This window comes from Aspergillus tanneri (assembly GCF_003426965.1).
Source record: "Aspergillus tanneri strain NIH1004 chromosome Unknown AapTan_5_pilon_pilon_pilon, whole genome shotgun sequence".
In the NCBI taxonomy this organism is placed as follows: domain Eukaryota; kingdom Fungi; phylum Ascomycota; class Eurotiomycetes; order Eurotiales; family Aspergillaceae; genus Aspergillus; species Aspergillus tanneri.
Genome location: NW_022984632.1, coordinates 2,530,806 through 2,553,388, shown reverse-complemented (window position 1 = coordinate 2,553,388; position 22,583 = coordinate 2,530,806). Strand labels below are relative to the sequence as shown.

At 49.1% G+C, this 22,583-nt stretch overlaps 5 protein-coding genes across 5 annotated transcripts; 3 read left to right on the top strand and 2 right to left on the bottom strand.

Annotated features, from left to right (window-relative positions):
- Positions 1-3,885: 3,885 nt before the first annotated feature.
- On the bottom strand, positions 3,886-5,486 carry ATNIH1004_010251 (xenobiotic compound monooxygenase, DszA family; the record flags this gene model as incomplete). Its single annotated transcript, XM_033574826.1, has 4 exons — positions 3,886-4,798; positions 4,848-5,095; positions 5,149-5,337; positions 5,385-5,486. The coding sequence occupies 4 exons, from the start codon at positions 5,484-5,486 to the stop codon at positions 3,886-3,888; spliced, it is 1,452 nt and encodes a 483-aa protein (XP_033422844.1).
- Positions 5,487-6,252: 766 nt separating this feature from the next.
- SEO1 (putative MFS transporter Seo1) lies at positions 6,253-7,784 on the bottom strand (the record flags this gene model as incomplete). Its single annotated transcript, XM_033574825.1, has 4 exons — positions 6,253-7,178; positions 7,226-7,259; positions 7,314-7,564; positions 7,625-7,784. The coding sequence occupies 4 exons, from the start codon at positions 7,782-7,784 to the stop codon at positions 6,253-6,255; spliced, it is 1,371 nt and encodes a 456-aa protein (XP_033422843.1).
- Positions 7,785-7,992: 208 nt separating this feature from the next.
- Positions 7,993-9,772, top strand: ATNIH1004_010249 (dienelactone hydrolase family protein; the record flags this gene model as incomplete). Its single annotated transcript, XM_033574824.1, has 5 exons — positions 7,993-8,042; positions 8,598-8,668; positions 8,724-8,771; positions 8,827-9,379; positions 9,685-9,772. The coding sequence occupies 5 exons, from the start codon at positions 7,993-7,995 to the stop codon at positions 9,770-9,772; spliced, it is 810 nt and encodes a 269-aa protein (XP_033422842.1).
- Positions 9,773-10,046: 274 nt separating this feature from the next.
- On the top strand, positions 10,047-13,126 carry ATNIH1004_010248 (uncharacterized protein; the record flags this gene model as incomplete). The annotated part of the gene is made up of 2 exons (XM_033574823.1): positions 10,047-10,265; positions 10,316-13,126. 2 exons carry the CDS (start codon positions 10,047-10,049, stop codon positions 13,124-13,126), a joined length of 3,030 nt encoding a protein of 1,009 aa, XP_033422841.1.
- Positions 13,127-18,203: 5,077 nt separating this feature from the next.
- Positions 18,204-19,455, top strand: ATNIH1004_010247 (putative C6 finger domain protein; the record flags this gene model as incomplete). The annotated part of the gene is made up of 3 exons (XM_033574822.1): positions 18,204-18,324; positions 18,409-18,738; positions 18,800-19,455. The coding sequence occupies 3 exons, from the start codon at positions 18,204-18,206 to the stop codon at positions 19,453-19,455; spliced, it is 1,107 nt and encodes a 368-aa protein (XP_033422840.1).
- Positions 19,456-22,583: the final 3,128 nt, after the last annotated feature.

Sequence of the window (22,583 nt, the reverse complement as noted above, 5' to 3'; positions counted from 1 at the left end):
CCTAGGATTTCTAGGAGTCATCATGGCAAATGACAGGAATAGTGAGAAAAAAAAATTATCTATTGTACCCTGTACAGAGGATACGCTATATTCAGATGAAATACTAGCAGGATTATTTCTCTCAACAGTATATATTTATTTATTTATCAATACAGTACAGCGTAAGATACAATACTAGGTTATTACCTAACACCACTGATCAACAACAACGTGGTTGACAGGGCCAGAGGTCCAAGTCCCAGCGCGTTCCACCTTTCAGCGGCACCCACGGTCAAGGTATAAGGTCGCAATTTATTTTCGCTGGAATGGTCGGTGCCGGATAGAGACTGTTATTACTACCAAAAAAAAATAAAAATAAAAATAAAAATAAATAAATAAAATAAAATAAAATAAAATAAATAAACAATGAAAAATAGAAAGAAATATTTTATTTTAATACTTTTATTATATTATTCTTCTTTATCTCATCCATGACAATAATACCCAATAATTAGCTGGATCATCCCCCGATGAACGCTAAAGAGCAATAGTCATGAATCATCTGCACAACAAAACTGTTCTCTTCCATCTCTCTTGTTTCAGGTGAGAATTCCTCCGAAGTGACTCCAGAGAATACCGACGCCTCGTAACATGGATAGCTGACATTTCACCGTCCGCACGTCCCTAAAAGTTTAAAATAAAGTAAAATCTTTTAAAATTAAAATAAAATAAAATCATCGTCAGTCAGTCAGACATGTGGAGCGCAGTCTGGATCGGCCATCCCGACCCAGCAGGGAATACTGGCTGAATGCTTTTCCTGTTTGGTGGAGCAGAGAATAAGCTTAGCAAGTGGTGGACGATCGGTTCTGCGTCTGGGAAGGGATCAGAGTTGGATCGACGCATCTGGAGTGTCAGAAGGGAAGCAGGTTTGATTGAGGACACGAGAAAAAACAAATATAAGAAATAATATAAATATAAAATAATATAGCCAAGCAGGAAAAATACGCTTGAAACCCAAATCAGGCCCTCCAGGACAAGAAAACACGACACCGAGTGGGATGATGTTCCAGGCAGACAGACAGATGGTCAGAAAAAGGGGTCGACAAGCGTTGAGCTGCTCCCTTGCATCGGGGAATGCATGGCCGATGCGGAATGGAGGGAGAACTGAGAGGGCTCAGAGGTGAGGCATCAATCAGTTCATCTCAGAAGCTATGCAGTACGGCTACTCCATACAGCTGCGACAGTACGTAATTGATCCATCGGAGTATATGAAATAGACTGCATCTATTTTTCCATTTTTATCTTGAGGTGATTCTATGATTAGTATCGAGTACAGTAGATACGTTTAAGTGTTAATTTGCCCAATAGTTACTACTAGTTAGCTATTCTAATTTACTCCTCGTATTCCCTATTACAAGAACTGCCACGCACGGACATCCATTTCCCCCTCCCTATTCCTCCTCCATCAAAGAAAAAGAACCCCTCCGTCCCAAGGCAAACGGACCCTGGTTCGCCCGGTCGGCCGTCCCTTCCAGCTCATTCCAGTCCAATTCCCAGCTTTTCAGTTTCATCCCAATCCACGCGATGCGGGTCACCTGTCAATTCCTCTACTCCGCAGTCGAGTCAGATGGAGTTCAAGTCAGGTCAACCCAAGTCGACCCAACTCACAAATACGAGGAGATTTGTCCTTCCATCCCTTTCAGTCCCATTATCCCCCGCTTGGTACCCTCGGAACCACAGGGACTAAAGCTGGTTTAAGTTTCTCCAATCCTTGTCCGGCACCAGGTCTTGGGTGCATGGCTGGCAGACGTTTGGTTGGCTGGTCGTTCCTAAGTGACCTCTCGGGACTACGATTGATGGGGGTTATCGCCAAGAGATTTCGTTCGAGAGGACCCACTTGAACTTACCCTGCTGGTCTACTCGCAGCTTGGTCAGCTCCTGCAAGTTCTTTGACTTAGACCGTATTTGCCCCTGAATCATCCGTACCCTGTACTGTGCTTCTAGTCATTCTAGTATCTATCATTTGAAAATGAAGAAGAGTGAAGAGATTAAAAAATAACAATAATAATAATAATAAAAATAATCCTACTCCTACACACAACAAAAAGCCGATGCATGGCCCACAAATATGGAACCTTCCATTGGTCCCCGCTAAGAGAGACGGCCCGTCCATTGGCTGAACTCTCGTCTATCAAAGGCCCCCGGCCAATGAGAGTGCGGGGTACCCAAGATGGCAACAGCCTCTTCACACCACTCAGGAAAGGAGGGGGGGTGGCCAACGCCCACCGCATTTAACTTCATTCGCGGCAGCGGACAGCTCCAGCCTGTCGGTGTCGGCGGGGACTGGAGTGTACGCGGGAGATCTGGGTGGCGGCCACACGATATTAGGTTGCTACTACTTAATTAAGCTGGACATGTATGTCTGTACTAAGATCCGCCTGCGGTCAGATAAGTTCTCTACGGAGCACTCAAGCACTCGCTCCATTTCTTAAAGTCAGCTAGAGTCAGGTTGACGCTGTCAGACGATCTCTAGCACGGTGCTAACCCGGCTAGTTGTTTGCTAGTCTGGAGTCTTAAAAGTCTGTGACCGATTCCTGGAATGGCCCATGGGCAGTAAGGGCATCCATACAGTAGTAGTACATACGGTAGTAGCAGTAGTAGGTAGTAGGTAGTAGGAGGAGGATGGTCTCAGTCAAGTACTGAGACCTAAGACACCATCGTCCATACAGGACTAAAGACGATGGATACTACCTGACCAGGGACCAACGCCATTCGTTTCTTTTCTCCCGAGGTAAATAGTACATACGGAGGAGGATCAGGAGCCAGATGTCCGTTCTGCCCGTCTGTCCGTCTGTCCGTATGTTTGGAACTACGGAGCGATTGGGGAGAGATGACAGATAACCCTGCCCAGCGGGTCTCCCGCCAGCCTCAGTCGGTCCATTCACCATACATCAGTAGATACTATTAGTTCATTCTCGACCTGCAGGCCCCTCCCCTCGCGTCCGGGTTCCATCCCACTGAACCAGCTGGGTCTAGTCGATCTTCTGCATGGAAAGTCGTCGTTTTAAGTGTCAGTACAGTCTCTGGGGTAAGAAGTACTACCGTGGTCGACAGGTCACGTCTCGGACCAAGGCCGTCATAACTGAAATCATATGTTTGTTCCATTGCAGGAGTCAAGTGGGGTCGGAGAAAGTTTTTATTATTATATTTTTTTTTTTTTTTTTTTTTTTGGCCTGTGTACCTGATACAATGCCAAGTATTTTTTTCATTCTGTGCGTCTGTCTGCCTCTCTGTCTGCCTACTTGTCTAACAAACTAGGTACTCCATAGTTAACTAGTTATCCTCGTCTTAGTCAATACTATTGCTCCGATCCTTTCCGTCAATCGCTAGCATGTCCAAACCAAACAAGCTAATATCGACTAGACCGGACTACTGTATGTAAGTACCTAGCTGTACCGGGATTACTGTAATCCCATGATTCTCCTAGTTGAGTTAGCGGGGTTTCTCTCTCATTGCCCAAGAAAATACAGAATATTATGGTCCATACCGTATTATCATCGTCCCCTTCCATCGTTCTTCTGTCTTTGTAGTCGGTGACATTCCTTCCCCCCCCCCTCTTTCTACGGAGAGTACTCCGTACCAAGGAATATGTTCTAGATCATACCGCCCATACGACATCCACCTACTCAAGAGACACCACCTCATGCTCATGCAATGCAATGCCGACTGACCCGATCGAGTTAGTGCTATGGAGAGGAATTGTTGGGCAAGTCACGAGACGCGGGTTTCGGAATGGGTCTAGAACCACCAGCAAAGGGTCGGCAAGGCAAAGGCGTTGTGGCTTATCGTCCGTCCTACTTTATTCTGCTTAAGATAACCTCATCTCTAGGTATACTAACTAGATAACTAGATACCATCTCCCCCATACGCTGCCTCTTCTTCATACACGGCGTACTTATAGCGGCTGCCTGGGTGGTCCGCTCGCAGCTCCTTCTGTCCCTTCCCGTACACTTTCTCGCGTGCCGTCAGTCCCTCCTCCGTCGTCCCCGGATACACTCCACGACGCCGCAGTTCGGGAATCAACAGGTCCACCACCTCCTCGAACGTCCCCGGCGTCGTGACATACCCAATATTGAACCCGTCCACGTCCGCTTCGCGGATCCACCGCTCCATCTCGTCCGCGACTCGCGCCGCGCTCCCAATGCTGACTGGGCCGAGTCCGCCGATGGCCGCCTTCTCGGCCACGACCCTCGGCGTCCATCTCGGGATATTCTCGCTCGTGGTCGTGAACGAGTCCAGCAAACTGGTCACCTTGTGCGCCTCCAGCGAGTCCGCCGCGGTGATGTCCTGATCAATTGGAATCCGCGAGATATCGATCCCCGTCCACCCGCTAAACAGGACTAAACCCCCAACGACGGACGCGTACTTCTTCAGCTCCTCGTACTTGTCCTGCGCTTCTTCGTCCGTGCGACCGATGATGGGCGTGAAAGTTGCAAAGAACTTGATCGAGCGCGGATCCCGTCCCTGCTCCGCAGCGAGTTTCCGGATATTGTCGATTTTGGGCCGGAGCACGGCCGGGGAATGGCTCGAGACAAAGATCGCTTCGGCATGGTTGGCTGCGAAGGTTGATCCTGCCGCGGACGTCCCCGCCTGGAACAGGAACGGCGTCCGTTGCGGTGACGGGTCGGCAATGTGTCGGGTGTTCAGGGAGAAGTATTTCCCCTTGTGGTTGATCTGACGCACCTTGTCGGGGTCGATGTAGGTGTCGGTCTGCGGGTTTGGGGCGACGGCATCAGGCGCCCAGGAACCTTCCCAGAGCCTGGATACAGTCAGCTAGCGTCTTTGTAAGCATGAGACACGTTCCGTACTTGTACAGCACGCGCAGATACTCGTCCGCCTGGCGATATCGCTCGTCGTGCTCGATTGGCGTATCCAAACCAATAGCCTTGAATGCCGCTTTCTTCCACGACGTGACGATATTCCACCCGATGCGCCCGTCCGTCAGGTGATCCAGCGTGGAAAAGCGTTTCGCCAGCAGGAACGGTGGCTCGAAGGATGTCGATGCCGTGATTCCAAACGCCAGATTCTTAGTCACTGCGGCCATGGCAGAGATGGGCTATACCATTAGCTTTGTACTCTTGCCCTCTTTTCAATCAGAAGAGATCGTACAATAGTGGGATCCGTGACTGGCCATTGCGCAGCCCGTCGAATGCACTCGTCCAACTTCCCCTCATATGTATCATACCCGCCGTAGGTATCGGCCAGGAATAAGGCATTGATCCCGCCGCGTTCGAGCAGCTTGGCCAATTCGATCCAATATTCCAATTTCCGTTTCGAGGCCGATTTGTCCGAGGGGTTCTGCTGCTCATTAACGTCTGCTCAGGTGGGAAGATTTTGACACTTACCTTCCATTGTCCAGGAGACAAGTGTCCCACGGTAGACATGTCGAACGCATTCAGAAGGATCTGTTTTTGGAGGCCATCCTGGGCGGGTATACTATCACCCATGGTGATTTATTGATATCGTAGATATTCTCTTCTCCCCTACTACCTCTCGCGCGGGTCCTGTTCGTCTTTTATCTGATACGAGACGCTCGATAATGAACCCACATACGCCATTCTGTAGTAACATCGCGTGAGACTGAGTCCTAGTACCACATACGTAGGCAAACGCCCATATGGGATAGACACAAGCACAGTAGTAAATTCGCAATTCTCTCCGCTTCAAGCGTCACCGTATCTAGGATATTATTTGCTACGAAGTACGTATATGGAATAGAATTGACTGACGAGCTTGACAGCGTGACGCGGGGATAATGGCATAATGGCATTATTATAGGGTGGATTGCGTGACGGTCTATGAGACAGCCGAGAAGTAGGTAATGCGCTGGTCTAGGTCCTATTAATCAATACCTAGGGATCAGGATAACTCTGACTATCTAAAGATTTCTATTTTGGTTCTAGGTGCGTATAGAAGTTGAGATAGTTATGGTAACTATCTGTGTCTCTATAGATAGTATCTGCACATTTCTACCAAGCTATAGTATTCTACCTAGTCCTGTCTGCACTAGGATTCCAATTCAACCTTCCTTACTTGTCTGGACAACCTGCACGATCTCTAGATCTCTCTCGTCTAAATCGATGGTCGGTAGGCGATTTTCTCTACTTTTATCAGTTCAATCTTCATATACAAATCCCCGGAAATACATAAAAAAGAAAACAAAAGGAAGCAAAGAGGAGAAAAGGTAAAAAGAAAAGAAAGACGAAAGAGAACTTACGACCTCGACGAATATAACTGAATGATATGCGCCAACGCAATCAGACAGACCGCATTACCCAACACAAAGGCATAACCCTTCGTAAAGCGAGGCCCCTCGACCGTCTTAAACACCAACAACGGAGTCCAAGCGGTAGTCGACTGCGCCACGGTATTAATAGCGATGAGAGTGACGGCGCGTTCGACGGGGGAATGCCGCAGCTGGGTATTAACCCAGCCGTAGAGCACGCTGGACATAGCTACGGCGGAGTAAGTCGTCAGGAAGCCGAACCAGAGGGCGGATTCCGACACGGGCCAGGTGACGAGGATGATCAGGCCGATGAGATTCCAGACGTGAGCGAGGGTGATGGCCCATGCGGGACCGATGAGCAGGTCGGAAGCGAAGCAGATGAAGAGCGTGTAGAAGATGCCGAGGGCGGGAGAGATAGCAGCGAGGGAGTTGAGACGACTGGTTGAGTAGCGGTTGAGGCTTTTGAGCCACAGGAGGTACCCGCCTGTAGTGGTGTTGAGGCTGCCGTTCCAGAAGAAGACGGCCAGGAGGAGGAGGGCCCAGAATCGCCAGCTGCGAAGCACGTTGGTGCATGTAGAGAGAGTGAAGTGACCGTCGCGGTGGCCATGGGGGAGGACCTCATGGCCAGCTCGCTGGAGACGGGTCTGCGACACGGAGAGGTCGTGGTCTGTCAGGACGATTCGGTTCGGTCGGTCGGACGTGCCTGGGAGGATGAAGTAACCCAGGATCCCGATGGGGATGGTGATGATCGCGCAGATGATGTACATCCATCGCCAGCCGGCGAGGCCGTTGACCCCGTCTAGTCGTGCGGACGTGCCAGCTTGGATGAGACTGGCTGTTAGGGTGCCCAGCGTGAGGCCGACGTAGAAGCAGCCGCCGCGGCGGGAGATCTCGTCGCCGCGGTACCAGGCGCCTTGGGAGGATAAGTACAATGTCATCGATCGGGATGGTGGAACGGACCAAAGATGTAATGCATTCCAGGGAAGAATGCGGCCTTGTTGGTCAGAGAGGTATAGATGGGAGTAAAGATGTATATTTCTGGACATACCTCAAACCAACCAACCAGAAACCGATAGGCCATCAACTCGCCATACGAATCAACGCGATACTGCAGCAGAGTAAAAATGCCCCAGCAGATATCCATGAATGGGATGAGCCATGACATGGGAAACTTGGTGAAGAGATATGCGAAGGGAATTTGGCCCACGACAGCCCCAACGGTGTATATGGTCTGCAGATGGACGAGCTCGTTTCCATGGAGGCCGAGGTCCTCTTTAAGGCCGGACACATAGGCATTGTCTGTAGAGCAGTGCTATCTGTGAGGACTGGGCATGTCTGAGAGGCCAACGCAGCACGTACTGATATTCGACTGGTCAATGTATTTCGTCCAGTAGGCCAGGAAAGCATAGGGCACGATCAAAGTGTCCAGTTTCAGAATGAGCCTTCGTTCCTCCTTGGTATCCTGGTCCGCAAACCACTGGATTCGATACCATTTTCGACGCGTCTTGACAATACCCATGCTGATTCAGAATTGATGCAAGGTTAAATTTGAACGACAAAGCCGTAGTCATAATAGCCAGCTCGAGGCTCTTAAGTCGAGCCATTGGAAAGATGTCAACGCAGCTTGCGATGGCGTGACGACCGGCATCTATCAATCCAATCCTCGAGTTGCCTCTTCTTGCTCCCCGGACCGGACCAGTCAATAGTCTCGGAAGATCTCCGCATGGATGGCATTTGGCGGACATTTTGCAGCCAAGGATCGTGTCAAGAGGTGGAGGTAAGACGTGCTCAGCGTAGACCGATCACTGGGCAGCGAATGCCAATGGTGTGTACGGAGTGCATCCCCTAGGGAGATAGCCGGCCGTCATTCTCTGCAATGGACTGGACCTACCTATAGAAGTCTTTCAGGATAGAATGCGCTGCGATGCCTTGTATATAATGCCTTGTATATATGGTGTTCTATAACTACACTACAGTCACGGGACGATTATATCAGCGACAGTGGATGACGTCACGCGGCGGGGTTGCGCTTGTGCCGGTTATTTTTCGTCTTTCTCCTCTTCTGCTGCTTCACTCTCATTCAATTGCTTCATCTCCCGTCTCTTGTGCGTCTCTTGTACCCCTCTCTCTCCAGTTTGTCAAGCGACTCTCCACTAATGATATATAAGCAGCTAGCATTTCCTCTGCGACGGTCCTTTGCCTCGATCAAACCCCGCACTATACACTTCCGACTAATTCATTGTACCTCGACAACCATGTCGGGCGTTAGCAAGGCCTGCTGCTCGTACGTGTGACCTCTCTCGGCCTTCCGAATTATACTGACCCGTCCCAGCATCCCTCCCATCGTCCCCAAGGGCTACCAAGCCAAGGGTGAATACAAGACCATTAATGGCCTGAAGACATGTGAGTCTCGTCAACCTGTGTCTATCGTCATATAAACACGGCTAATACTTCGCAGACGTGACGGGCCCTGAATCCGCGACCAAGGCCATCCTAGTCATCTACGGTACGTCCTCTTCCCCCCCCAATCTCTATTTCCTAGCTAATATGTACTGCCGTAGATATCTTCGGCTTCTTCGACCAAACCATCCAAGGAGCCGACATCTTGTCCACCTCTAGTGAGCAAAAGTACCGCGTCTTTATGCCCGATTTCTTCGAGGGCCAACCCGCCGACATCACCTGGTTCCCGCCGACAACGGACGAGTACAAGCAGAAGCTCAGTCACTTCTTCCAGACTAAGGCGGCCCCGTCATCCACCCTGTCCAAAATCCCCGGAGTCGTGTCCGAGGCTAACCAGCTCGCTCCCGGCGGGAAGTTTGAGTGGTCCATTCTCGGTTACTGCTGGGGCGGCAAGATCACCTGCTTGGCTGCTGGCAAGGAGAACAAGATCTTCAAGGCAGCGGTGCAGTGCCACCCGGCGATGCTGGCACCCGACGATGCGAAGAGCGTCACGGTGCCCATGGCCATGTTGGCCTCTAAAGATGAAAAACCCCAGGATGTAGCCGATTTTGGCAATAACTTGCAGGTCCCACATTACGTGGAGACGTTCTCGACCCAGATCCATGGCTGGATGGCAGCGCGGTCGAACCTGGATGATGCGGAGGTGAGGAAGGAGTATGAGAGGGGGTACAGAACTGCGCTGGACTTCCTCCATAAGCATGCTTAATTAGTCGGCTCCATGTTGGAGACTCGTCGTGGATAATAATATTCATTGAGTTTGATGTTCAAACTGTAGCTAGCGAAAAAGTAAATTGAGCTAAGGACCGAATGGTAATCCAGAGTCGTTGACATTCCAATCGGCACAGTATTGTAGCCCTATAAAGCTACGATGTAGATAGACATTGATGCCAACGGCCTAAGTTTCCGAGGAACATCAATAAATACAATACTAATCATGACTAGCAATCGCTAACTCTTAGACCAATCAATATGCAGGGTCAAGACAACCGGCACCTCGGCACATCAGACCATCGGCCTTCAAATGAAGCTGCCGTGATAACCGATTAGGCAAGGCGGGGCCGGGAAGCCGACGAGGACGTCATCAATGCAGCCATTTTATGGTTGCATATAATCGACGTTTGTGCCGACTTTCGAAACAATGGATCCCCCGTTGTGATCGGCCTGCCTTGATCCAAGTGACTGCCTATGCGAGCAACGGACAATCTAATTCTGCCATACAGTGGCCGGCAGACGATATCTAGCATCTACAGGTGAGAAATAACTATCACAGACATCAGCTATTCTTCAGCAATTGGCCTCCTAAGAAGATAAAGACACGACCATGTCGTTCTTTTTCGGTCGGCGGCATTCTGTCTCAGGTGCGCCACCTCCAGGAGGTGCGGCGCCCGCCAGTTCCGGCAGACGAAGGAAATCGCTGCCACATACTCTGCGACCTCATAATGAAGGTCTCCACGAGCAAGGCTTCTTTCATAGGCTTTTCGAAAGACATCAGCATTCTGAAGCAACAGATCCTGCGGTGGTAACGGGGGTTCACGACACGGTAAGACAGTTGGGACCAGCTGATCTTGGATGGAATGTAACTTGTCATAGGTGGACAAAAATAATACCGCATTGGCTTCAAAAGAGCAAGCCAGTTCTGAGAAACTCCCTGAGCCGAGCCATGTGAAGTCGACTGCCAAACCGCACCGTCATAGACATGTAATCACGTCTTCAGAGCCGCAGCTGAGCAATAAAGACATCGCAGTCCTATTCTCCGGGGCGCCGTATTTCCTTCTCGAGGGGAATGACAAGACGGGCCACTTTTCTCCACAAGTAATTTTCCCTTTTGACGACCACGACCCTTTCGTCCAGAATTTATGGGACAGGAAGCCCCTTGCTCATGCCTCATATACATTATGCACCCTCCATGCCCACCTGCCGCTACCGGACGGATGGGTAATCAGAGGGGAGACCCCTATCCGTCCGGAATCCTGGAAACGGACTGGAGCTCCCAAGAGAGCCAGTTTTGATGTCGGCATTTTCGAGACTCCCAATATGCTTTCTATGAACGGGAAAGACCCGGGATCGGTGGGCTATCGTCATTTCCTAGAGCTTCCCGTCAGTGATTCAGCACGATATATCGGCCCTGCAAGGCTGAGGCCAATGTTGGATTATGTGCAGCTTTCAAGATTGCCCGCAATTAAAGCGTATGAGCTAATGGAACACTATAACGACCCCTACTCCCGATGCGCAGATGGCACCGTACATGACAGGAAACAGCTCCTCAGAGAGGGGCCATCGGCCTGGAGGAGTATCGGAGTTCGCGACATTGACCTGAATTCGCTGGTAGCGCGTCTACAGAATCTGACTAGCCTCCGTCACGAGATATTGCATGGAAAGAGGGTAACCACAATTCTCGAGCGCGAATCGGCCCAAGACCTGTCCAATGAACTGTTCACAAAATTCCTCTATCCACTGCCTCGTTTCTTGTGGAGCGGTGTGGATAATCCTCACGGGATCAAGGCCCAGATCAAGGCTCTGACTGTTGTGCTAGCGACGCCAGGGGCATGGGTAGACTTCAGCTTGGTGGAGTGGCGATTACGCGCCGGTCAGCTTCTCTGGGAGGCTGCGCCACATGCAGATGGTGACTTTTTTGACCCTAGCGTCTGCCAGAAGCCATGGATGCACCCTACTATAGAACGCAAATGGTACCTTGTGCAGATGCTGCTTGCTGCCGAACTGCTTCTGCGTCTGGACGCAACGGTCCGTGTGGGGATCCTGGGCCACTCCAATGAGCTATCTATTTCCTCGGAAGACATTCACTACTTCAACGTCACCCGGAACGCCAAAGTCGACTGGGACATTGTGGTGCTGCGGCGCTTAGTAGACAGCTTTAATGCCAGCTACAGCCCCAACAAGCCAGGAATCGCATCTGGCGACAACTCTCTTTCTTCCACACATCCAAGTGATAAGCAACATCATCGTGTCTTCGACGGCCTATTTCATAGACAATCGTCCCCATCGAAAGTGGGTCCCGAGTCTTCCTGGAACTGTCACCTCGTCCCGACCCGTATCAGCCAACAACTGCAGGGCCTGTTCGTGTTTGCCGAAAATATCGGTTGGCCCGGTTTGGAGGCCTTAAAGGAGCGGCTATGTCCCAGTATTGGAAATTTCACGGCTAACCGAACGATCGTAGACGCGTACAATAGCCCTGTCCACAATGCCGTACCAGATGGTCTTGAGATGGGATCCAGAGTAGACGAAATGTACAGTCGGAGCCCATCGCGTCGGCGATTGTTGCTGCATTGCTCTCAAGATCCTCTGGAAATCGGTGGCTGGATCACACGAAGCTGGCTTTCTGGCTTCGTTATCCCAGGAGAGATGGTCAGTCACATACTGATGGCTACGATCCTAGAGAACGACCCGGCAGCTATGGCTCAGCTTGGGCCGCTTGCTAACCTTTACGGCGGATTTTCATACTCTGGACGAAGTTGGTGGAGCAAACAGTGCTTCATCGCCCGAGTGCTAGCCAGCCTGGAAGGCACCAAGGAGTGTATGGGGTGGCTCAGCAGTCCCATTCTCCCCAGAGACTCTCAGACATCTGAGGATATACACAGCCGATGGTTCGAGGTTGTCGTAAAACCCGCACCAAGGAATCCAGGTGTACCTCGCATTAAGCAAGGAAAGAAAGTCGCCCTCGATTCAACTTTCCTTCCCTCAAGCAACCTCATGAGCGGTGCGTTCTCCTTACCAACCGATGGTCCCATGAGCGGAGAATCGAAGGTCAAGATAACCTTTGAGACGCTGGACTTTTCCGGGCACGATGAGCAACCGCTACAGGGCGAACCGCATCTAGTGGTGTACAAAGCCTCCATGTCTTTTTGCCTAAACTCGGACATCTTAAGATCCCCGCGAACAGTCTCCTTCCCGCTGACATTCAACGTGAATTTCATTGCATCGTACGGGTGCCGACCGCCAGCCGGGTTCGCTCCACTTCCAGCTTCACCATCTATGCCGGGGACCAACCACAACACATCTTCAGCATCCCACAAGCACCACCGTCTCCCCGGGCATCCACTGCATTCCAAATACTCGTATAAAGTGATACCGATTGACGCCTTGGCCGAACCGGATGCGCTGGAAAAGTTTTCCGAGGAGGATAGCGTTGCCGGACTCGAACGGCGTCAAGTGATCGTGTTGGATGCACGCGGCTCTCGCGACAAGGAAACATTTGCCAGAGCGTGGTGTGCATCAGCGGGATATAATGCTATTATCGGAAGGGTTGGACGGACATGCCTAGCGTGTTGCATCCGCGAAGCCTGCGCCATTAGCGTCAAAATCGTGATTCGTGTAGATGATGGTCCCTCTTGCCGAACACCATGTGTCCAGACGATACCGATGCAAGAGGCAAATGAACAGTAAAGTCCTCAAATATGCGTCACGCGCATCGTGGGAGGAATCTCCGGGACGGAGCCACATTGTGAACGGGAATGGGTGGAAGAACAGTTGATGATTCCATCGGATCGAATCTGTATCTACCTACAATCACCTGACAGGATGCACTGTCCACGTGCAAGAACGAGACAATTTACAGGTGCCTCGCAATGGCACTCCCTCTTCATGCATACGAGGACTGATGGCCCAGAAATGCATACATATCAAGGGGAAATATCGCCGTATCCTATCATATCTCTTCCCAGCAAGCTCTGGACGAGAATGGATGTATTTAGCGAGATGGATTTGGCCGTGCATGGACCAAGAGACCTTTCCTGCTCTGCCTATATCTTATTTTTCTATGGATTTTTTATTTTTCCCTCATTAGTTCTCTCTTTCTCAGGACACGTAAGGGGGCACGTTGCATGTACAAAGCAGAGGATGTCCGAATCCAGTCAAGTGCCCGATGATGGTGAAACAGGCCGGCTGACGCCGCCTCCAGGCTTAGTCTTAGTGGATGGAGTTGCTCATACAGTCGACTGTCCGATTTGTTTTGCGCTTGGCGCGCTGAAGATGCGATCCTTCTACGTCCTCTTCTCTTTAGTTCTTGTGGTTGTTATTCGCTTGCAGCGTATCCAGTATCTGTATTCTGGATAGTTAACAGCCAGAGAGACAGTCTATCGAATATGGAGGCCTCATTTAATTCATGAAGGCATTAGTAAGCGACTGTAATTGTTAGTTAGTAACTAGTTAACTACCTCGTATATTAACTATCATGTGAAATCTCTGGGGCCAGATGAAATTATCATATCATCGAGCCACCGTTCGTCCGCCAGGATCAACGATTCGCTCCCTAGTAGGCCTAGGATGGATATGCAGCTTCTTGGCTATTCTCGCGTACCTGAATGCTAATTGTATACACTCCAAGCAGCGTACGTATACACCGAGGATTAACTTTGTCGCAATTGACCCCTACATTGTCACTGAGTGATCCCCAGACGGAGGAGGTACTCTGTAAGGGAAAGCAGGAAGAACCTCGGCCCAACCAATCGGACAGACGCGATGGTTGGTTTTTCGACTGGGGTGTCGGAGAATTTCTGCTGTCTGTCACTGTTTTCTGCAGGGGCAATTATTGGCTGTAGGGCTACGGAGCAAGCTGGTAGGTCGAAGTGTATTTTTATAAGTCTTAAAGAAGCTCATATAGCATTGTCTTGTTTCACCTCTGGTGTAAGAACACTAACTCTTAGTAGATACCGCCAATCCATCTATAGGGTCGTATTGTCTAGATTAATTCGACGATCTGGCTTACGTATGTCTCCCCCGATCCCACTAACTATTGTAGTTAGTTACTCCGTAGTTAGCCAACCAATGCACAGCACGACCAATGTAGCAACCTCTACGCTGACGGAGAATTAAGGCCGTTCGTTGTCGCCTATTAGTGTATGGACTCCACGCAGTCTAAGATCACACTACATACTCATCGGGCGTCTACCGTCAAGTCTTATATACATACATGCCATCGCCTCACTTCCGCAGAACAGCACTCGAATGAGTCAGGTTTCGGCTGTTCTCCGCGGAGGAATGGCGTCGTTTCATCCGAGGCACTAAATTGGACCTGATTTGGGTGAGTGCATACGATATACATGGGTAGATGGGCCGTAATTGAAGCATCAAGTAGTAGCCAGATGAGAAGAGGGCTTGAATATTAGTTTAGATCCCTCTCCGTATTCCGAACCCAGTCACGGTGGTAGTAGCAGTTAGTAGGTGTGGTAGCAGTAGTAGGCGCAACCATGAAATCGACATGCAGTAGTCCCAGGACAGGCAGTTTCACCTGTGGATTGAGGCTGATGGACGACCGAGCTTATCAATCAGTCTATTGATTCTTTCCCCAATATTGCAGACGGAGAAATGACCCTCAACCAGTGTCGTTAGGCCAAATGCCAATTCCAGAAGCCAGGTCAAACAGGCCCCTTACTGAGTGCAGGCGGAGAGCCAAGACTTGTAAGACGCGCTAGGATGCAGATATGACCCTTAATTAAACCTTGACCCAGGCCCATCCCTTGACAGATCTGTATCGTATCGGTAGACAGATTTTGGGCCAGAATGAATCCAAAATCGAACGAGCGAGATTCCGGTCCTAGGTTCAACAGTCCCAGTCCATTATCCACCCCAGTAGGAAGTTACTCCCTGCTCTCTGGTCGAGCACCAAGGTACCTACCAGGTACCATGGAACAGTACCGGTTAATCTAGGTAAGTGTCCCATCACAAACCCTAACTCAACCAGGCAGATGAAACGCGCATCCTCATTAGCACATCTGTGGAATCCCCATAACGATGTTTAGTCTCTTCCCCATCCCCCTCCACCGGCTCACCAATCAGACCCGCCGCCAGCCCCAAACGATGACGACTCCCGACCTTCTCGAAGCCCAGCAAACTTCGCTTTTGTCCCTGCGCTAATCCCCTTCGGGCCCTCTCGACACCGCCAGGAATCTTCGTACGGCCAGAAAGGGGAAATCCGATGCACCAACCCCGAAATGATTGGTTGCCTGTTACACCCATCAGATGTTGCACTTTCTGCTTCCAAACAAAGTAGACTTACCTAGGTACAAGCTACCTCTAACCATGGACCTACTCCGAAGTACTACTTCATTTCAATGCTTCGCCGAGAAGGCGATGGTAGTAGTCCTTTGAAGGCCCAATGGGTTAGTCTGTTTCTACTTTCCTAGAATCCAGATTCTCCAGTTTCTACGAATTGACTGACAGGTCTAAGTAATCACTTTTTTGCGTTTACTTCAGCCTCCCCCTCCTCCTTCTTCGCTAAGCTTAGGTGCTCCGTAATAATGGACTCATGGAGGCCTTAAATTCCACATCTCTACTCCAGAGTAAAGCCATGGTTGGATGTACTTAAGAAAAGACGAAGCCTAATCTCTTTTTCTTCTTTTTTTTTTTTTTTTTTGGTGAACAAAAAAGTCTTCCCCACATCCTGGGCCCACTAGACCTGTTACAGGTGTCTGTCACAGGCCTCCGAGACCACGGTTAAGTTTGGTTTGGAATGAACCACCTGCGCAAGCTGGAGGGATCAGGGGTATGCGTGCAATGCATAGCGTATGTATACCTTACTGCACGTCCCTTTTTATGGTATGATTTGGACATCAATGTTATTTCTGAATATTTCTAAAAAGAGAAATGGCATATATCTATAGACTATCCATCTAAGATATCCTTAATTGAGTAATAAAAAAAGCCAGGGGGATTTTCTATCGATGTGTCAGGTACTCATCATCCAGATCCATCATTCCATATACAGTATTTGTAAAATATGCCACATTCCAACCCACTGCAAAGTGTGGTGCCTGACATGACTCTCTCCTTTGTCAATATAGCCTATCGGGCAGGTTGATTGGAAGAATGGAGCCCAACCCTAAGACTCTAAAGAAGGTGATGACGACAATCCTAGGCGATTCTCATCATGACAACTTGGGTGAGGAGGAAAAAATAATTTAAAAAAAAAAAAAAAAATAAAATAAAAATAGGTGGGTGTTTCATCATGGCTTAGTGAGGGCATTTTCAGCTTAGCTATGCAAACTTTTATTCAGGGTCTGGTCCTAAGTGGAATCCATTGGATGTCATGAGTCTACTCATAGCTGGGGAAATTCATCACCCACTTTACCTTCTATAATTATCGTGATTTTGGCATTACTATTTACCGTTTTGGTTGAATCCAATATCCACCTAATTTTTTATTTTTTATTTTTTTTTAGCTTCTTCATTCTACCTGTATCTTCCATCCCGTTTCTTTTCTTCCTTGTAAAGGTTAAAATAAAATAAAACTAGACTAGAATCTGTGAGTAACTGAAATGGATTTTATTTAAATTTTTTCTTTTTTTTTTGTTGAAAGAAAAAAAGAAATCTAAAAATCTACAAACGGCCAAATGTCAGGGTCGCCAACTTATCAACAATCCCTACAAGTATTAACATTACTCTAAGACGAAAAAGTCCCGAGATCCTCGATCCCGAACAGTTACACCTTCAGTCTATCCATTCATCCTCTCTTTTCCCCTTACCCCTTCAATCATATTAATCGTGACCTCCATTACTCCATTTTATTACTTCACATTCATCCTTTGATTAATTACGACCACTACTATAATTATCTGGATCTGGTATTAGTAGTAGTCTTCGTACCGCCTTTTTTTTTTCTTTTTCTCTTTTTTTGGCCGTTAATAATAATTATTGCCCAGGATTTATTTCTATGTTCCTGGATCGATTTATTTTATTTTTTGCCATTGTAAATTATTGGTATTCTTCTTTCGCTTTTTATTTGATTTGGTTTTCTATTTGACTGTATTGTCTTTCATCATCCATCATCTCCATCTTCTATTCCTCCTCGATCACATCTTTCTTCTCCCCCTCTTTCCCGCTTTCCGTCTCTTCATTCATATCCTGAATACATCGTCATCATCCGTCGGCGGAACCATCTCAACGGGCGTTCCCGTGGGCCAATTTGTCCTTATCAGTGATTACTTTGGACGATAACGACGGAATCAAAAATAAAATAGAAAGAAAGAAGTATATCTCCCGGAGAAAAAGAGGAAGAGAGGACGAGAGAGCGAGAGAAGAACGAGGCAAAGCCCAAGGCCTAAATCAACTCATCCTTAGTGCGGTTTCGCCTACAAGGTCTAATCGTGTGAAACACCCCAACACTGTATTGTCCATCGCCTTATTAATTATTTCTTGTTGGTTACCTTTCGGTCCAAGATTGAGTGAGGGTGGAGTAACATTGCTGAAACGGGGAAGTCGGAATACGTACGACGACGACAGCCATCGACAACCATCGCATCATTCATCGTTGTTCCTCTCCAGCTTTCTGCATCCCTCTCCTGCTGCGATCACACGTGCATGGACGGTTGTTTCAGACTTCTGTTATCATTCACCTCTCCCTAGGTGGCTCTAATCCGGAACCTCGGGGACAGCACCTTGAAACCTCCATCTTCCCTCCCCTCTTCCGGCGATTGATGCGCCCTGCACCTTGGGGCCTCGTTCCTCCCTCTCGCTCGCTGGAGCTATGCCCGCGGTGGTCGAAAATATGACCTCGACACCGAATTCGCAAGGCCCAGCCATGGAATCCTCCACCGCAGACAAGAAGCGCAACAAGCTGGGATATCATCGCACCTCTGTCGCATGTGGTCAGTCTCTCGTCCCCATTGTTTCTTATCATGTCCTTTCCCTTGCTTCCCCTTGACTTGTTTTGCTGAGTGTCAGTGCGATAGTTCACTGTCGGCGACGAAAGATCCGATGCCTAGTAGCGGCCGACGATGTACAGGGCCGCTGCGAGAACTGCATTCGGCTTCGAAAGGAGTGTCAGTTCTTCCCTGTCGATCAACAGCCCCCGGTCGATAAGAAATCTCGCCCCAACTCTCGATTGGAAACTGCATCGACGGATCCGTCCACGGCATCTTCGTCACCACCAACAGTCAGTGGAGGGGAACAGACCGAGGCATACTTCCCTTACCAGCCTATACCGTTAGGCGCGGGTCCTGATGCCACGACGTTTAATCATGGGGCCTTTCCCGGCAATCATATGGCATCATATGCGCCAGGTGAGTGGTGACCTTAGGAGAAATAAGAGCACAGTGCATTCTGACGAGATCTGTCAAATAGAGCGCAACGTAGGGTCTGCTGAGTTTGTACCAGCCCCACCGCTCGATCACTCCGTTCCCTGGGACGAATTCACCACGATTTCAGACCCTCAAGTACTCGCAAACATGTCTGCAGCGGGGAAGGCAGCCATGATGAACATGGGCCCCGGCGTATGGAATCCAGGTCCCAACCCTATGGCTCCTATGCCAGGCGCATCGACTCTTGCGGGGACGCCTACAGTTCCTTCACAATCGCAAGCTTTGAATCCCAATGCGACGTATGCGATGCAGCCAGACGGGTCAGTCTGGCCGGTGCCACCGTCGCGATCCATGAGTTTTCCTGTGCCAGCGGACATGACAGCTGCGCCGTACCCCAATCCCAACCAATTCCCCCAACCGATACCGCCGGATCTTAAACGAAGAATGACGAGTCCGGCCCAAGCGTTTCCCGGAGCTAATCCGCAAAGCTCGCCGGCCGATTTACAGGCGAACCCGGTGTCGGTGTCATACCCCGGTCAACACCCCGTGATGGGGTATGCGGCGTGGCAGGATGTGAGTGGCATGCCATCGATGAATGTCGTCCAGTACCCTATGTTCACGGGGGATGGCACGCAGCAGGTGCCTTTTGGCAGTCCTCCACCCATGGGACATCCAGGCTCAGGACAATCTCCACCATGATGGGGACTCCCCATTTTGGAGAAGAGTCAAAAAGGAATCTCAAGTCTCTTGCATTATACCCCTCCACGTGAACATTTCCGTTTCTCTTTCACTTGTTTCCCGTCATCTTGAATCATATACACCTTTCCTGGATGGGCTTTACTTTTACCAGCTGATCATTAGCGGGCGCAAAAGGATTATGGGCGGCATTTTCCATCATTCAATTCTTCCATAAGAGCCATTTTCATTTTATCTTGTTCATGCTGATGCTGTCATTCTTATTTTCTTTTACATATTTCGCTTCTTTATTTTTTGCCCTTTGCTTTTCCTTCGGTGTCCGGCACGTGCACGAGGCATATCATTTCGGGCAGGCGGTTAGATTTTTTGTAATTCTTTTCATATTGGACATGTCTGATTTCACGAGCTATGTTAAAAGCCACCAGCGGGGCGGATGTCATCGATACTGGGTCTGATGACGTCGGTGGATGTTGGACGTGATCAAAGAAACCGAACCACGGGCATACGGAACTGATCAGTCCCCCAGCATGTCATTTCATTCTCCCTGTGCGGCTGAAAGGTCTTGATTGATCGTCGGACCGGCAGGAGGACCGGGGGCTTGGTTGATGAACAGGCCGTTATGTGATGTCTTGGTCGATCTGATCTTCATCTTTCTGCAAGATCCGTGACCCATCTTTCATCTGTCCATGCCATATAGAATATCTACATTGTCTTTCCTTTCGGAAATGATAGATTTACCAGTATGATACATGTGAATTGCATAAGGGGACTTAGTTGGGTATACCTAACATGCTCCCATACCATCTGGGACATTGATTTCTGAACTATCCTCTTGACCTTGCCGACAATGACTAGGTTATCTAAGTGTAGTCTATACGCCAGTCATGCTTCTGATCTACAAAGTACAGAAAGGATCGACAGACGGCTGATAGCCAATCCTTCTGCGATCTCCAGATATATCTGCAAAGGGAGAACATAGTAAGACTGGATCTTGACCAATTGGCTCTCCGGAACAGCAGTCCAGCGCACTGCAAGAATCTCAAATCATGGAAAGGACATCAGCTGGGATTCTCTATCAAAATCACGTGTCCCTATGTTCTATGCCAAAGATTCGGTGAGAACCTCGGGTTTCGCTGATAACCCACAGCGTAGTAAGATATCAAGTTGAAACAGCCGCTGCTGCAGACCATATCCCAAATATGCGGTGGGCATGGCCAATGAAGGGATCGAAGCAAAGCTTAAGAGAACATGAACTGATAACAGATATCTGCCAATCGCATCGTCACGGACGCACCGCTTATCACTGTCGAGATAATTTGCACCTGACTGCGTACTGGAGAGTCAGAATCCCTGCGGACGGAGAGGAGAGGTAAGGGTTCTGTCTTTAGTATTCCTGGGTATAAATCTCATCCACAGAGTGTCCGAGAAGTCATGCAAGTGGAAAGGTCGTCACTCCTTAGTCGGTCAGAACGATGGCCGAGGTCAGATATAACTTGTGATCGCGATCGTCCATACCAGAGTTGAACCTTTCCTCCTGGGCTGTGGAGACAGCCTCAAGCTAGATAAGACGAGGTCAGTAACGCATGGATGTAGACCAGGTTCATCTTCCTGACGTGACGTGGTGCGAGGTTCTTATCTCGGTCCTGCATTTCAGCACTGCACCGGTACCATTCAGTCGCCCCTATCTCATCACGTCTTATCGGCATTTTGTGGGGTGATGGATGGCAATCACATTCATCCAGGGGAACTCATAAGTATATAATAAGGATGATGGGCCTTTGGAATGAACATTCTTTCTTTTCTTCTTTCTTTTCTTCTTTTTTTCTTATTCATTCATTTTCCCGGTCTCTCCTGTTTTATATCCTAAACAAGGCGTGGGGACACCCTCCATTTTATAGTCTCGTTCCAAACTACTACGGTCGCATCGTCAAGTATGGATCAACCAGTTCCCTCCTTCATGTCCTCCGAACCTACCACACCAATATACACCCGGCCTAGAGAGTTGGAGCGGTGTATGTGCAATACTAATATGCAGAAGCACAGCCTTGTACAGGGGGTCTGGTTTTTGACTATGCGCCGCAGCCGCGAAAGAAAAGAAAGGAAAAGGTTGGGACAAAAAAAGAATCGATTGGGAAGGAATCCATGGTCTCGAGTCTACACTCTACCGATGTAGGGTGGGATGATCACTATTTCTCACTCTTTGGTCTGGATATGCGACTATACCTAGAAACCGAGAGAAAAAGAAACGAAGAACAAGGACTGAAAAGGGAAATCCGAAATGATGACCAATTATCTGCAACATGATTGATTCCCAATGTACGGAGTATGGTTCTTTAGACGGCGCATCCCGTCTCGATCCACCTGATAAAAACTGGGGGAAGAAAAGAGAGATGGGCATTGTCGGGTGCACATACACTCACTGGTCGAGGGCATGTAACTCACCCTCGTCTTGGACTGCTTATTATTTCTCCATATTTGCAGATGTGGAGTGGCGATCGTCCATACACTTGATTACCCTCGGTTTTCTCAGCTTTACGACGGAGTATGGACACCAGGCACTCAACATATCCACGCTGCCATATATTTCCCTCACTGGATTCCTCCTGTTTGAGCCCCTCACCGGAAGTGGCGCTGATGCATCCTGTCCAAAAGGGCACCACCAATCCCACCCATGGTGCGTGGCGTGGTCTGCCATGCCACCAGACAATTACTCGGCTTATGGTAGGCAACGGCTGCCTCATAATTCGTTTCATTTATTTTATTTTATTTGCCCCCTTATTGACAGTGGGCTTTATCCTCTTTGCCACGATCAGTCAAGAAGAAGACAAAATAAACAGCAAGAGAAAGATTCTCCGAAATAGATCCGATCCTGCGGCCCCGATCGGCGAAGGATACTATATCCAGCGATGACCAAGGCTAATTACAGGCTTATCAACCACGCAGCTAGCTTATCAGACTTCATGGCTGGAAGCAAAGTGAAAAGTCCCAAGATTATCACGCGCTAACTATTAAACTAACTTCTAGTGCCAGTGGAGCTGCCTGTTGTCTAACTTTCCTGGGCAATTCCTAGGTCCAATCTTCCTAACGGCCTCTGCCGTCTGTTGCCACTCAAGGCCTTCAGAATCTCCAAT